The 17336-nt window shown below is 41.4% G+C and overlaps 1 protein-coding gene across 1 annotated transcript; it reads left to right on the top strand.

Moving 5' to 3' along the window:
* The first annotated feature begins 3144 nt into the window (after positions 1 to 3144).
* Positions 3145 to 16314, top strand: TRMT10A (tRNA methyltransferase 10A). The gene is made up of 8 exons (XM_050895766.1): positions 3145 to 3179; positions 4527 to 4828; positions 5862 to 6024; positions 7927 to 7998; positions 8482 to 8556; positions 9540 to 9689; positions 10874 to 10979; positions 14573 to 16314. The coding sequence occupies exons 2-8, from the start codon at positions 4554 to 4556 to the stop codon at positions 14737 to 14739; spliced, it is 1008 nt and encodes a 335-aa protein (XP_050751723.1). The 5' UTR covers positions 3145 to 3179; positions 4527 to 4553; the 3' UTR covers positions 14740 to 16314.
* The last annotated feature ends 1022 nt before the right edge of the window (positions 16315 to 17336 follow it).

Genomic DNA, 17336 nt, shown 5'->3' with positions numbered 1-17336 from the left:
GATCTTTTTGCTGCGTTTGGTAAACAAGGAGCTTGCCAGGCTTTCTGTGCTTTTTTGAAAAAAATAAGGACACTATCTGTGTGCAAAACCAACTCTGGCTAGAGAAAGACCAGCAGTATGGATCCTGCTTTGGAAATGCAATGTTCACACTTCACTCACAAGGAGGAGTTGATGTTGGTCTGAAATCTGGAGAAGAGCAATTGTCCTCTTCTTATGCTCTTGGGACACAGGAAATGCATTTCTTCCTTGAAATAAAGATATTAAAAAAAAGGGCCTCTCTTAGAGACTAGAATATCAGAGGTCAGATCCTCTGCTAGGGTAAATCAGTGTATCTCTTTGGACATCACTGTAGTAGTGCCAATTACAGAACTAAGGATGTAACCATCATGTAGAGAAACAGTGTACATACATTTCCACATGCATATACATATATACACCTATATACCTACCCATGATGCATACTTGGTATTTTCTTCAAATGTCTTACAAACAGGAGGCCTGAGCTTCACCTCAGTTATGGCCAGAGTAAATCAGCAGTGACTTCCTTGAAGTCCAATTACACCAAAGAAAGAAGTGTTGCGCCCACCAAAGTCCATTACACGCAGAGGTTGCAGGATCAACCCCTAATGTACGCTTCACGCCATGCTGGCATATGTACTGGGGTCAAAGTATTACTGTTGCTGCACATTTTCCAGAGTCCAAACTATAAGGCTCGTATCTTTATATGACCTAATAAAACTAATGAGATTTCCTCACATCTTCTGAGGTCAACAAAATGTTTTTGTCTTCTCTTCACAAGCGACAGTGTGAAGATCTCGGTTTTCAACTCAAACTTTCAGCTATGTGCACCAAAGTATCCCAGTCCATCTTTGCCCTTCAGCTGGTGCCTGTGTGCCCCAGCTCCCACTGTGAATAAGACACCCCCCATCTCTGGCACGAGGGACAGGGGGAGGGAGATGCCCAGCCAAGCCACTGGCTAAAGGCGCGTTGTGCGTGTCACTTGCATCCTAAGCCTTGCCTCAAGAGTGCTGCAATCAGACCTGGCCCACAGAGAGTGATGTCTGTGTCCACACCTGAGCCTTCACTGAGTTATCTTTTTTCCTCTCTCCATACTCTGCCTCTTGACCTGCAATGCTGTTTGTACAAAACGTTTCAATATGCAGTTTTGAACTATGGAGTGTTGCATTTGTTCTGTTGCCGGGGGGAACTCACCATTTGAATGAGCATCTTAAAAAGTCATGTTATGGCTCTATCGAAATAATGAAATTCAGTTAGACAGCTCTTTCTCAATATTTGCAACTGCTCAGGTCTTCATTTTGCTTTGTCACCACTTGGCACTTGGCAGACTTCAGAAAACATTGCATTACACTGTATCAGTGTCTGAGGACATAGGGGTCTGGATTAGCAATACTGCCGCTTTGGAAAGTGCAATATGAGAAAAACAGATTTATAAATCAAAATGCTTAAGCAGTTTCTTCATTCTAAGAAAAAAGCACATCTGAATATTATGTGAATGTTAGATGCCTTTTTGCTTTTTTAAAAAAGCAAGCAAGGAAATGGGCTTCTATTGGTAACTGATCTGCAGCCTTTTTTAATGACCAAAAGAAAATGAAGGATTCTTCATTGGGACAGTGGCTGTTAATAGTAACATGAGTGAGGTTTTAAATAGACACTAGCAAAAGCAAACGCAAATCTAGCTATTTTTAAAGTAATGCAGGGAATAGGAATCACAAATCAAATATTACAGCAAATATTAAATACCAACAGCAGTTAAAGGCCAGTGTCTTACTATAATGACACCATACAGTTTTGTGACTTTAACATAGCCGTAGTAAACCTGAAACCAGCACTAAAACTGAAAGAGTGTGTATATCTGGAACCAATGAAACTTGAGATAAACATTGATGCAGATGAAAAGGGTATTATGGTAGCACGCACTTGTATGTTTGCTAACTTTGTGTGTCTCATTAACCAGGGGCAAACAGATATCTACATATTTAGGCTGCCCAAAATATATTTTTCTCATATAATATAATCCTGGTCTCCAGAACTGACTCCTGTACCAGGGCAGCATTCTTTCATGAAGTTATCTGAAGGCAAAAGAATGTCGCCCTTCATTGAGTATTGACACTAGAATTTAAAAAGCTAATTGGTGGTGACCTTTAAAAATACGAACCGTGAAGGCGCGTACCCCTTTTTAGGGGGCAGAGGGAACACGGCATTGCTGGGGGACCTTTGGAGCTAGACATCTGCTCTGAGGAATGTCACCACTTAAAAATACTTTGCTGACCCCTGCGTGAACTCAGTAGTGTCATCAAAACCATCAGATAAAAATAAGGTTTTCTTACTTTTCGCTCCTCTTAATCCCATGGAGCCACCAGAGCCATAAGGAGGGAGAAGCACAGCTTTCCTCATGATTCTCAGCAGGGGCATTAGCACACCCGTTGAGCCTGCCAGCACGTACTCTGGTTGATTTCAAAGCGATCGTCTCATCCGTGTACCTGCCTGCAAGGGCAGGCCCTGAAGATCCCTAAAGCCTGGCCACAGCACCCACGTCCACCCTCACTCGCTCTGCCGCCATGGCAGGGCCAGCAGCAGCAGCCACCACTGACAGCCAACCTTGGCTTGTCAGCGTCTGTTATAAGCAATGACGCAAAAATGAGAAACCCACCCAAACCATGACTGATCTTCAAGTGCACTTGTTACAGTTGTAGCTTTTTCCTTTTTTACTTGACTGGAAGCTGCTCCCAGTGAAACCAGAGCTGACTCAGAACACAACAATCAATGTAAAACCCCGGTGCCTAGCGGGACCGGGGCGAGAGCAGCTCCCCGCCTGCCTGCACAACCGGCACGGACGGCTCCCGCCACGGCTACCAGCCGCTCCTCGGGCAGGGGCGGGTGACCTCGCCGTAACGTGGCCACTCAACATCTGCGTGCCCTAGCGCTTTCCCTCAGCGCCGGGGCGGTGTCCGCTAGCGCCACGTGACCGTTAGCGCCGTTGCTCGCCGGGATTTGAAGTCGTGGCGGGCGGGGAGGCGCGCGCGTGCGCGAAGGGAAGGGAGGGGAGCGGTTGTTCCTCCTCCTCCTCCTCCTCCTCCTCCTCCTCCTCCTCCTCCTCCTCCTCCTCCCATCACCCGCCCCCTCCCTACGTCTGGCCCTGCGCGTGGGGCGGCTCGCGGGTACGTTGCAGGCCCCCACTCGCTCGCCGCATCCGTTACCCCTTGGTGTATGGGGAGGGGGGCGGGGAGCTGGGGTTCGGGCTCGGCTTTCCTCAGAGGGAAGGAGGGGAAAATGGCGGCCTCCCAACGGCCTGGGGAGCGTGACCCCCTCCCCACGGCCGGCTGCCGCCTGTGGAGGGGTCACGGCCCCCCCGGGCCCTTGTGGGCGGGGGCAGCCGTTCCTGTTGAGTTATGAGGTACTTAGGCGCGTGAGCAAAAATAACGCCGGTGTTTCTATATATATAATGTGTGTATACATAGATACGCGTATATATATAGATGTGTATGTATATGCATGTGTATATATATCCACAGATGTATGTATAGAACTTGGTATCTGCGGGGTGTGCGCACTGTGGTGGTTGCAGACGCACCTGTGCCACGCAAGGCCATGCCGTTTGGCACCCACAACCATCTCGACTCCCTGGGCCTTATGGCTTAACAGCCCCAGATAGGGAAATCGGGTGTGTAAAACACTTCTGGTTTTCTGGTATTTTGTATGTTTTCTGGCTCTTCTGTTACTGAAGAAGCCAGGGGATTGTTTTTTTCTGCATGTTGGCTCTGTAGATGCAGTGTTCTCCAGTGAAGTAGTTATCTTTGGAAAACTATGTGGCTGTTAAACACAGAGGAGCTACTAGTATGAAAAAATAATACTTGCCATTGAAAAGGAGAGGGTATAAGTGTAATTTATTTGAATGCAGAACGTTTTGCTGAGTAACAGTTTAGTCTGTTCATCCCCTTACTTGCTGTGTTTTGTCCACTGACAGTGGCCAGTGTGAGTGGTTGGCCAGTGTCTTTGGTTCTCAGAAGAAATAAAAAATAATTTTGAAGGGGTACAGCTTGTTCACGCTTCCCCCCCCCCCCCAGTGGCTTTAGTCTCTTTAAAATTATATTTCTCTAACATGCTGCCATAGTTATATCGCAAGATACCTCTAATTTTTTTATTTGTGTATTTGAGAATGGTTTGTGTACACATAGTAGTACTGCTAATGTTTTTACTTTTACGTTTAATCCAGTATGATTCCCTACTTTTATGCAGTTGTGTTTTCACAAAGTTTAATTGGAAACTGTTGCATAGCTGCAGGTGTAGCAGGCAGGGTTTTAGACGTGATCTGAATACAGGTTATAATCTCTCTACTATTTTATATGGTACTGTTTGCAGAGGCACTAACCTAGCTTTAAACAAAAAAAGGCCATCTCTTATTTATTATTTTTTCTTTATTCAGGTTTATGGTAGGTGTAGAGTGATAGTTGTACTAATTGAACTTCTTGTTAATAACATTCGTACTATTGTTTTATTTCTTACAGAATTGGTGAGGGAAAAGCTTGCTTTTAATGAAATATTTATCACGTGTTGAGAAACAAGTCAGTAAACCTGGCCAAAGGCTAATGTCGTCAGAAACGCCAACAGAAAGTCCAGAGGTGCCAACGGAAAATACCATGTCCCCTGAAGTTCCTGATGTGGAAGGAAAGGTGAAGTCAAGTGACAATCCAGTAGAGAGATGGGAGGCAGGCTCAGACAAGGAAGAATGCCTTGAGCCCATGTCAAAGAGGCAAAGGAAGAAGCTATTGAAGCAGAAACAGTGGGAAGAACAGAAAGATCTGCGGAGGTATGGTTTGCAAAATAGCTTTCTTAGGATCATGTGTAGTATTTAGTGCTAATAATAATGATGTGTCAGCAGAATTTGCATGTAGATTGCTTTAGCAAATCAAGGCAGTTGAACTAGTTTTCTTCCATGCCAGGTTTAAGGCAGTAGTCACAGGCTACTCCATCTGCATATGAAGGAGCTATAAAGGTAAGCATCCTCTCTTCATACTAGAAGTGTTCCTCAACTTGAAGAGGATATCAGGAGGGATTCAAACTTGCATGGTTTTGGTTTGTCAGAAGGGAGAAATAACGTGTGGCCTTGTTCCTTTCTGAATGGGCTGTGCCCTCTTTCCCTCATGCTATCAGACTTGATGAATCTTACAAAGACAGGGAATAAAAAAAATTCCTTTTGACACATGAAATGCTGTGCTATAAGTTATGTTGACTTATAATCTGTTAAAATAGTTTTGGAATATGACGAGCTTCTGTTTTATTCTGTTGAGAGAAAGCGTATCTGCAAATGGGCTGACTGTGGTTTATCCTTGTCCTGCTGAATGCGAAGTGTTCCTTTCCGAGACACTGGCTGTTAAAGTTGCTGTCTCTGAAATTTGATCTCCCCACTGCCTGCCCCCATCGGGGAATAGGGGGAAGAAACAATTGCTTCAGAAGCCTTTTGAAAAACTGTTCAGTAAAACAGGAGGTAAATTGCCTTCCACATTCTGATTCTGATACTGCAATTTTGGCAATCTTTTTGGTTGTTTCTGTTATGAGGCCTGACTCAGAGCACCCTTAAATCCACAAGACTCCCACTATTGACTTCACTGAATTTGTGTCAGATGTTTGTCTTTGTAGGTATATACAGACCTCCACAAAGATGGAGTATGTGTTTCATGCTGGTATCAGCCTAGCACAAATGCAAGCAACAGGATAAGTTTAAACTACCACAGGCATGGGACAACCACTTTCATCGTAGAAGTATGCATTTATGTGCATAACATGTACCTCAGCAGTTGGCAGTGCTTTTTGAAGATTGATTTATTTGTTTGTATATTTAGGCAGAAACGAAAAGAAAAACGCCAGAAGAGAAAACTAGAACGTCAGTCAAAATTGGACTCCAGTAATGAAGGGAATGACAGAAAGCGTATGCGAAGGGAAGTTGTTCCTAGTACGCTTCGCCTCGTTGTGGATTGCAGCTTTGATGACCTGATGGTGCTAAAGGTAAAAGAAACTTACCTGTCACATACAAATGTTGAAAGGTTCTCCAGTGACAGTGTTGATGGAGTGTCAGAGCACAAAAACTGTAGAGCAGCTTGCAGAGGACAGTTAGCATGTTTCAGATTGTGATGACTCCCAGACCTGCTTACGCCAGTTGCTGAATTTTTTAGGGTTTGAAATGTACCTTTATATAAGCTTGCCAAAGATTTTGTTTGCCTTCATGGAGAAGCGGTAAGTTGATTCCGAAACCAGGAATATAGAAACAGTTTGTGCCACGTGTTCACCATGAAGTTAGATGCAGTTCTGCCTCAAAATGGTTTTGCTGGAGGGGCTGCAATTGCCACATCCAGTTACTTTCTCTTTCAAATTGGACCTCAGGCTCCCAACCATGTTAGTATCTGTGGAAATGAAAATTTTGAGCATTATGAGGATACTGAGCTTTTTCTCTCAGTCACACGAGAGGCAGTTGGGATAGGACACTATTCAGCCCGTCTCTAAAATTTTAGAATGGATGAAAGAACGGGTGAGATGATTGCAGGATAGGTGAATGTGAGAAAGATCAGCATGATACCCAGCCACTGGTCAAGATGCTTGGTGTGGTCTTTTGAGATCAAAACGGCTTTAACTCTACTAGGAAAGTACGTTAATCTGCAGCCTCCTGTAAGAGTGCAGCCTTTGGTTTCTGAGGCAGACCTCTCCCCTCCCTGTTACCCTGAGCCCTGCTGCTGCTGCCAGGGACTTCACTGCCCTGTAAGACTGCTTGAATTCAAGCTTTTGCAAAGCCCATCTGGCTACTTGTTGAGTGTAATGCAGAGCGTGTATAGCACTAATGGAGGCTAGTGTTGCTCACCACAAAATTTTGAGGAAGCTTCAGTTGGCATTTTGGAACTTGGTTCCCTGAGGAGCCCTTCGGCAGCGCCCCAGAAGAGACCAGAGGACCCCCTTGATAGTTTCGGAGATGCTCACTGGGTGTTTCCTGCTGAGCTTTGTCCTTCGTAAAACACGTTTCCTTCCTTGGCCGGGCAGAGCCCCTGTTAAGTCTGATATAAAAACTGGCACTTCTGCAGGTGTTTAGGAAGGGTGAAGTGTTGTAAGTGAAGATGGTTGTGGCCTTTTAGCAATGGGGTTCATTAGATGCTTTCTCTAGTGTCTGTAAAAACTTGCATTGCAATATTGTGGGGATAAAGTCTAGTTTACTTGAAATCCTTTGGAGATATCAAAATATTCTCAAAGCACTACATGAATCAAAGCAATATAATGATGTTTCATTTTAAAATGGAAATCAGTTATATTTACAAAACTCTGCTTTTGGGGCACTGAGAATAAAACTATGTAAAGTACCTTACAAAAAACATAATTGACTAAAAATAAAGTCTGCTGCATTTTAAGTAGTACTAGTTAACTGTTGTCCAAATTGTCAGGTCAAAATGCTGGAGCCAGCCACTAAATTATTTGCATTGTTCTGGGGTTCTTCAGGTTAGTTATGCATATTTAATTTTCTTAAATATAAACTATATTCTCAGGGTTTTCCCATGGGTGAAAGACTGAGTATTGTCACAGTGATAAATCTGCTTGATTCCTCAGATTAATTTTGAGTATGTTATTACATATAATTAAATCCCAGTGATTTTTGTTTGTTTGTTTCCTAGAATAATGCAAATCAAGCACATGCATAGAGGTGTCTAAATACACTTTTGTGGAAGATGTGTGTGTTTCCTTGTCAGCATAATCCCTTCACAACGGCTGTTTTTTCTCTCAGGGTCTGATGTCCACACTCTCTCAGTAGTCACTTTTGCCAGTTAAAAGCTTCCTTTTTCTCTCTTTAGCTTCTGACTGGCTCATGGTAAAGCATTTTGTGGTGGTGTGTCTGAAGGACTATGTAAAAACAAATTGTGTTGTATACAGGATGTTAAGAAGCTTCACAAGCAAATTCAGAGATGTTATGCAGAAAACCGCAAAGCATTTCATCCTGTGCAGGTATGTTTAAACAAACTGAGCACTGACTGTATTGCCATGTGCAAAGCATATGAGAAAGGCAGTGGTGAGAACTGTAGTAGAAAAAAAAATAGGCTGCCTTTTTTTAATAAGAAAATTGCTTCTATTGTAATAGACTAATTCTCAACCCACATGTTATAAAAATCCCCATATATATGAAAAAGTATGTGCAGGCAGATGAAGAGTGCGAGATACAGGTGTGCCACAAAGATACTGTTGATACTCAGTGTTGTCTGTGACAGATTTAAAAAAAAAAAAAAAAGGAAAAAAAGTGACTGTAAGTGCATGTTTGTCTTTTAAATGTGTCACTAACTGTATGAGTATGGTCTTGGTACCACTTTTAGTTAAAAAATAATTAAGGGTTTTAGCTAATAGTTAAGGGTAGAAAAAGTCTTGTACAGAGAGGGAACAGATTGGCGTATTAACATTTCAGTATTTTGTACCTCTTGTTTGTTCTTTTTGAAGTTTTACTTGACCAGCCATGGGGGACAGTTGAAGAGTAACATGAATGAAAATGACAAAGGATGGGTGAACTGGAAGGTGAATAATTGACTATTTCTGTAAAAAGAGAAAAAGAAGTCTTGATTATAGTTGCGAGCTAGGTTGTTAGCTGTGAAGGACCTGTGCTTTTTCCACGTGGGTTTTTCTAAGACATCAGAGCAATGGCGTATTAAAAATAGTGTGGCTCTTTGGGCTTTTAATTAATTTAACTTAAATAAGCCAAAGACTACTTGTCTTGAATCTAGATTTGATTTTTGCTTGAAAAACTCCACAGATGTCCATTTTCACCTATTTTTATTGAACAGATTCCATTCTCTGATAGACTAAGCAAGACTACTTGATTTAGGCGGTTCTGACAGTCGTTTGTCTTGACAGTGCTCTTTCTTGGCAAAAAATAAGACTTTGCAGTCATTATGTGATTCTCTTCTGTGCACCTTCACTTCCATTATGTTGCCTCTCAACACTGAAGTGTTCTTTAGAGAAGTAGCTTGTCTTATGGTCAAACTCATGTTGGCTTTCCTTGCGACTCCCTGTTAAACCAGTATTCCAGCAACTTCAAATGAAGAGCACTTTGCGTAAATAAAAACAGTTCTACTTTCAGCATGTCTTGTGCCATAGCTGCTTTGCAAAAGCATAGCATAAACCTCTCTTATCAAACAAGTAATGTTAACTAAGCGTTTACTTCTGGTTTCACTTTTTTAAAAAGGTGGATTGAAAATTATTTGGTTCCCTAGGAGAAACATGGTAACATTTGAAGGGAATCACAAGACCTTAAGGATTTGTGAAGGTTTTTGGGGGTTTCAGAAAATTTCCTGATGATTTTTACAAGTCAGTGCTGTAGAGACTGTGGATTATTTTTGCAGAAATCAATCTGCATTGTGCTATGTACTTAAACATGAATGAAGGATGTGGAATGACTGCATACTATTGGATTTATTTTTGCTGGTTCCATCTTGGGTCTGTAAAGCTTGCCCAGCAATTCATCAGTTGAATGTAACTTCTTTTAACTACCTTTTTTTGAGGATATCCAAATTAGAACAGAGCACTATAGTGAGCTAATAAAGAAAGAAGACCTAGTATATCTTACCTCAGATTCCCCGGACGTTCTCAGTGAGATTGATGAGAAGAAAGCCTATGTGATTGGAGGACTGGTGGATCACAATCACCACAAGGTAAACCGTGGGTCTGTTTCTTTACAGCTCTTTTTTTTTTTTTTTTTTTTTATTTGGCACCTTATTTGACATTAACGCTGTTCATGTGTAAACTAACAAAAATAAATAATAAGAAAACTTCTTCAAAAAAGACTTACTTCAAAAAAATTTTGAAGAAATGGGAAAAAAAACTTGTGGTGGTAGCAGTGGCTTGTGTTCCAGAGTGCAGACATGCTGAGCTTTTTACGATTTTATCTTTTCATTTTAAATATAGGAATGGAATTAATAACACTGCTCAGCTTACTGGGGGCTGTATTTTCAGACAGAAGGGTTTGGTTTCTGTTCATGCACTTGTGTGTGTGTGCGCGCTTGTATGTGCACGTGCCCAAATATAGATGAAGAACAGCGCTTGAATCTTGGATGTCCTTTTTTAATACATTTGCTTGTCAGGCGAACTTGGCGAAGTAACACAGATGCCTCAGGGATCTGGTTCCATACCTGTATGTGTGGTCATGCTGTGGACCTGGAATGTCATAGAGAATGCAGCTGGGAAATTAAAGCACTGTTACTGCTTTTCTTCAAAGACACTCCTGTGTAATGTCTGGTGACATGTTTAATATTTCAATGTGATGCTAAAAAAAGGGGTGGATCTTAAGCCTTACCAAATGATACTTCAGCAGTTAGTCCACAGTTAAAGGCTTGGAGGGAGCTAAAGCAGATCCTGTATATGGTCATTATGGTATAAAGTGTTTACACAATTTTAAAGGGTTTTTTTTGCCCGCTTTGGGCACAGGAGTTGCCAGGTTTAAAAAAGCAAATAAAATTTCTTTATCCTTTACTCTTCCTCTGAAAAAATACCCAGTTGCTGCAATCTCAGTAACTTTGTACTTAAGGATAAACTCGCCTTTAAAACAGGCTATGGCTGACACATTCTAGAGCTACACCTGCATGAATGAGTTTTATTTACGATCCTTTTGACCATACATCACAGTGTGACATATATTCAAAGCAGTAAGTTTTCCAAAGGTAGCCCTTGAAGCAGATACTGTCTAACCAGGGTAAGTTTCTTTTTGTAAATATCTTCTAAAGCGAGATCATGGTAGCACTGGTAAAACTCTTGCCAGAAAATGATACTTCTAGTAATCTGTATGGGCTGATCTGAAATGGTGATTCTCAGTCCAGTTGTTTTGGTGTCTTTCCCACAGGGAATTACTTACAAAAAAGCTGTAGAGCAGGGAATTGGTCATGCACAGCTCCCGCTTGGAAACTTTGTCAAGATGAACAGTCGGAAAGTGTTAGCCGTCAATCATGGTAAGTTTTAAATCACAAAATAATGACATTATTATAGAATATACCTGTGATATTCAGAATTTGAACCCTCAAAATGTGCACTGTAGTGCAGATACCTGAATCTTATTTTGTTATGTTGATATTTCTTGAATCTAGTTGCCTTTGGGATACAGTGATTGCCCTGACTCTTAAATATTTCAGATATGGTAAAATGTAAAGGATGGTGTCTTAGCCACTTAGAAGCGCACATCCTATTCTGTTGACTTGTCGCATGAGTGATTCTGGTGTTCTTACAATCCTGGTCTTATTTCCAGGCTTAATGTGTGAGTAAAATGTTGGAAACTATCCCATGTATTTTATCCCAGGGGAGGATAAATGTTTGTGATGTTTTCATCTCTTTGGACAGCTTTGTTCAGCAGCAACTGCTTAGGTACCTGTAGACTCGCCTCATTTGGTATCAGCAGTGCTCCATCTGCTGAGCTTTCATTACTGTATTTTTACTTGGCTTCCTGGTTCTGATTGAAGTATACAATTGCTTAACCAAGTCTTGAATCCCACTCCTTTTAAACTTTCATTTTTATTATTAGATTATCTTTCAGTGTCATTAAACAAAAATACATGCAAAATGGAGCCTACTCAGACCTTTATGGAAATTTTTGGCATGGTGTCCAGGTCTTTATTTTGCCCCACTTCAGGTTCTTTTACTTTACCTCACCTTGCTTTATTTCAAGTTTATTTTATTATGTAACACATTGCTCTATGATAACTTTATTTTCTTAAAATGCCATTGATTGATGAGGTATGTATTTGCATGATAATAAAGATTATTTAAATGTGGAGCAGAGTATAGTATATCACTGGAATTAAAAATTATCAAACCCCATGTATTTGTAAGATTTGACATGTTTCTAAAACTTGATCTTTAAATGTTGCTTTATATAGACAAGAATAGGACTTCATGTGTTATTCATCAAAAGTTATGATAGCTGTAGCTTTCTGCTGGAGCCTTTCTGCAATAATCTTATGCTGACCTCTAGTGTCAACATTTCTGGAGGCTGTCTTCTACATGTTTGAACACTGGGTATAAATTGGATCACTTACATTGAGGCTTTCATTTATCTGCTTTATGATCTTGGGCATGTTTCTTGTGCCAGACTTTTAGGCACCTGATTTCACTGCAGTTTAGTTGGTGAGATACATTTTGCGTGAGCTTGTCTTCCCTTGCCCTTCTAAAACATTTTTAAATTGCAGCTGAAAGGCTTTTAACGCACAGACCCTTTTTAAGGTAAAGATTATACTATAGCAGTATTTTGCTTAAGGTTTTGGGGCAGCAAAATAGACACAACTCCACTACCACCACAAGTAGAGGTACCTTTAACAGTTGTAATTAAGGCTCTGGGGTATATTGTAACCCTAATAGCTTACAACCTAAATCGAAAAAGACAGCTTTCAAGGGAGTAAGGCATGAGTAAGGTGGACAGAATCAAGCTGCCTCTCAGATCTCATATAGATTTTGTGTAGGTGAGAACGATATTTGCACTGAGGCTTTTGTATTTTGCTGTGAGTACATCCACCTCACTACTTTGTGTAACTGTGTAATTGCTCACCCTTTCTCTTTTGATTTGGTTATTCTGGCCTCTGGATTCCTGCCCTCGGTGCATAGGCTGAAGCTAGCAGAGTACAGTATGGGGCTCTCCAGATGAGACTGTGAGACCTGCCTGGTCCTTGTGGAACTACTTTTGATAGGTGTGAATTTGGAAAGTCCTGTAGAAGAAGGAACACTTTCTCAACTGCCTTGTCAGTCTTTGAAGCCCTTTAATTAAATGGGCCCTCTGATGGTGGGAGATCGATGGCGTCGTTAACAGGGGAATTTGCTTGTTGCTTTTTACTTATTTATAATCCTTCTCTCTTGAGATCGAGTCTCCATATATTTCCACAGGCAATTCAGTGCCTGCATTGCCATGTTAAAATGGCATGAGGAACACACATATGTGTGAAATATTTGGTGCTAGAAAACTGACATGGTGTAAGATGAGACTTTTTTTTTTAACTCAATCTGGAATTATAAAACTTGGAAGATTTGAGATCCATGTAAAACACTGTATTGCAAAACACAACTGCAAGTGTAGGTGGGAGAGTTTGTTTCCTTCTGTTCAGGTTTGTATCCCAAGGCTAATACTTTATAATGTGTGTTACAGGACCATATTGCTTCATTTCAGTCTGCTATGATGTCTACCAACTGTTCCCACTGCCTTTTTCTGTCCTTGCATAATATTTTTGTTGCTATTGCAGCCCATCATAGAAGCCTCTGTTCTCCTGTGGAAGCCACTGTCTTCCCATCAGTTCTGTTTTTACTATGCAGATAAAGGAAGTTCCAAAGCAAGGGAGAAGAAACATGCTCCTTATACTCTTGTCTCTTAAGCCAGAATTTTTGCCACAGGTGCTTTCTGCAGTAACTTACAGTGATATTAGTATAGTCCTTTGAGAGTTCATACCTTCACAGTATGTTTCAGGTGAATAACCTGCATAGTAAAATGGCCAACTCTTCAATATCAGTGTCACAGAGAGCAGCTGGCTGTCCAGTAAACCTGGATCCAGGAAACCTCTAGTAAATGTGACACTTTCTGTAACTTGACTCTCAGTGAGTAAGAGATCCATGCTGCTCCTCCCTTTCTGAACACCTGCCTAACTCTCTGTAAGGTTTTTTCTCCCCTTCACAGATCCTTTGATCTTTTCTCGTATGCTGTCGCTTGGCATCGAGAACGCTTGTGCTGGGTGCATTCTTTGAAGTCAGCATTCTCTGGTGGTGTTAGTATTATTCCTGTAGCCCCAGGCTTGAAGAGCCACCCCTCTGTCCCAGATTTGTCATCCAAGTCTGGCTTACTCACCAGCCATAGGGCCTCTTCCTGCCTTTCCTGCTGCTGCTGGGCCACAATCTGTGTTGAGAGGTTTTTTGGATAGCCTGGGATTTTTCTAAGTAAGAATTTGCTGATGAATTTTGTATATAATGGAATTTGGAGCTATTGTCAATCAGGGAAAGTTTTGGAGGCTGAAACAGGAGGAGCAGGAGGGTGACTGTATGGTTAGCATAATAGAAACAACAAGAAAGGGTCACAGAATTGGAGACTAGTAAGGCTTTTGCCATAAGCTCAGATGGAAATGAAAGAGAAAGCTAATTGTAGCAGGTTTTAGGACGACTTCGGGCTGTCCATATGTTAAGGAGGGGACAAAGTCATTGTTAAAGCGCATCCACAACAGTATTCCTGTCAAACATGGGAAAGCATTAGTGCCTGTATAGGAGGCACTGGTGAGACCTGAAGTACTGGGGGGACATTTCTCTCTGTCCCTGAAATTAATTCAGACTGGAGCCGCTGCAGAAAAGCAGTGCTGTAGTAACTGTATTACAACTGGAGACTCAACGTGTGCTTGGCTTTAGACTGCAGCAGTAGCAGAATTGCCTTGTCTGCTTCTGCCTGTACTTCATCAGCTTTACTCTGAAGATGGTACAACCGAATGCATGTAAACCTCTGTAAAGATGGATTTGGGGTTGTTTTCCTATCAGCAGTTCACTTACCTCCCTGTAAAAGAGCTGATGGTCTTTCTTGATGTTGCAGTGTTTGAGATCATCCTTGCATACCTGGAGAAGAGAGACTGGAAGGAGGCCTTTTTCAGTGTCTTGCCACAGCGGAAAGGGGCTGTTCCTTTGGGAGAAGCCAATGATTCGTCCAGACATGCTCTGTCTGGAAAAGAAGATGAAGACAATGACTCGGACAGCAACTAGGCTTCAGAATGAGACGATGGGAAAGATGAGACTTACAGTTCATGGGATAAAACTGGGATGTGAAGTAGTTACGCTCCAAAGACCATCTGCTGCCCTTGTGATACTGAATTGTCTCAATGCTTGGTAGTTCCATAGTTGGCCCAGAGGTGTTTCTGGACATGAAGGGTAAAGATAAATGCAGTTTTTTACCCTGAAACTTCCATATTAATAGCTTTTTAAAGAAAATAAATTAATGGCAAATGCAGAATTTATTTTGTTTCCCAAGGAAGCTATTTAATTTTATTTTTTTAATATTATTTTTTTATACATACCAAGTTGGGTGTATTACCCAAGAGCATTAGTAGTTACTATTTAAATGTATGCATTCTTCTCCATTTCTGCTGTAAGTTTTCTTAAAAGCAGTGAATGACAAGTGTTCCTGTGACCTCAAAACCTGTACCACTAGTGCCTGTTGCAAAGTGTGCATGAACACTCAAAACAAACAAACAAAAATTCTAATTTTCCTGAGCATCTCAACAGACAATCACAAGCAACTCAGCTGCCTTTATCAGCTGAGCCACACTGATTTATGTACTGTGTTTAGTTAGCTGGGGTCGGTAGATGAAATACGAGTGTGGGGTTAAGCCAATGCTTTATCAGCTTGAGTGGGATGGATGTCGGCACAAACGCAAATCATGTGCCTTGGTTGGCACGTGGTGCACGTTGAGGTGACAGTCACTTTTGATTACTTCTTGATCCTCTTAGCAAAATTTATCACACAGCCTCAGAACAATACAGGAACTTTCTTACAAGTCACTTACTCAGTTTCAGTATACCTGTTTTATCACATGATCCTGTATGTATTGTATCATCTGTCAAATATTTTTCCTTTGGAAAAAAAAGTCATAGTCTCAGTCTTGGCTGGATGTTCTGATTCAACTTATTTCTAACTGAATTAAGTGCTTTTGCAACGTACTGAAATGGACACCTTGGAAGTGTGACTTCACCCCTGTGAGCCTGCCCCATCCCTTTCTTCTGTAGGGACTAGCCAGGTAGCTGCAGTTTCTGAACAAGTACAGCTTTCACATAGGTACGCTGAAGAGCTTAAGAACATGTCATCGTAACTGTTCATCTCTGCTGAGCTGGAATCAGAGTGCTGATCCAAGTATGACTTGGCTTGTATCCATTTTTATTCCTCCTCCTGTTGTTACTGCTTTCAAATGGAGACTAGAAGTGGGATTCCTACAGGTCCCTATGGTCTGTAAAGGGTTGGCAGCCAACTGGTTGTGACTTTATACACTCAATGCACTTCTCTCTATACTTTTTAAATAACCATAGAAAAGTTTCTTCTGTTAAAAGTATGGATTGTGGTTTGTTGCTCAAGTAATGTGGGTTTTTTTGTTAGGCTTAACAAAAATGTGATTGCTTTTGTTATAGAAACTAGATCAGCTTTTTCATAAAAGCATTGCTGTTTTTATTTCTGTAACAAAAAGTGCAGCATAAGTATACCCACTGTGTATTACACTGATTCTCTGATGTAAATGTGTAAAGCAGTGAAATTACAAGGAGTTACGTCTTTATGGCTGAGGTTCTATGTTAATGCACATAGCACCTGTTAAACCTGATCTAAGATTCTTCAGTCTCTCTAAAGTTTTCCTAAGACCATTTCATACATGTGCCTCATTTACTCAGGCTTTAGAGTGCAAGAGCAGATTGCATAGACAAACTGGGGACTTTGGAGATGTTCTGAAAGGGTGCAAAAGCATCTTATGGAATTGTTTTATGGCTTAAAACACAGCCTGTCTTACGTCTTTACTGGTGAAATTAGATAAATACACACACCCATGCGCATGCACATGTTTTTAAATCAAGCTGTTGCAAATCTGAAGCCTACCTGTCTATGGAGAAACAGACAGAAGAAAAAGATGGTCCGGTATGTTGCTCTTGGAAGGCTCCTAGTGCTAACTCCACAATGTCACTACAGCTTGGTGACTAGCTGTTTCCTGTTCATACGCATTGCTTGTCTCAATCACCTGGTCTTCCTGTCTTCACTGGTGCCTTAGCCAGTAGTTGGCATTGCTGCTGTTTACCTTTTCTCTGTGCTAACCTAATCAGGTCATCCTGCACTGAAGTTCATGCCTGTTGTCATGAGCTGTCTCTACAGGATGCTGTCCTCAGGATGTGTTAACTGGTGAGATGGAACAGTAAGCAAGAGTAGATTGGGGTTTCAGTAGGCACAGCCCTCTGACTACTGTTGCTGTAGTCAGCCTTTCAGTATCCTACAGTTCTGCAGCTAGAAAAGGCTGTTCTTGGCGGACCTGGACTCGCACCAGTGAGATTTCTAACCCTTTTCTAAATGCTTTGGATGCTTGGCTGTTCATTGGTGGAATCACCAGCACTAGACACGATCATACTGGAGTAAAGCGGTGATTCGCTTTTAGGTAGCAGGCTGCAGCTATGCAGAAGTCCTCAGGGAGAAGTGGTGGTTCAAGAAGCCCTGAAGGGCCATTCTTGCAATGAGTTCAATGTAAAGTTATTGATGAAAACAGTTGAATTGGTTGGAGCACGTGAAAATCACCCCAGCATCAGATCTAGTGTGAGAAACTGAAACTTGTTTG

Source organism: Gymnogyps californianus, chromosome 4 (genome assembly GCF_018139145.2).
Source record: "Gymnogyps californianus isolate 813 chromosome 4, ASM1813914v2, whole genome shotgun sequence".
NCBI classification, from domain to species: domain Eukaryota; kingdom Metazoa; phylum Chordata; class Aves; order Accipitriformes; family Cathartidae; genus Gymnogyps; species Gymnogyps californianus.
The sequence above is the reverse complement of the archived record's forward strand: the minus strand, read 5'-3'. Positions and strand labels throughout refer to the sequence as shown.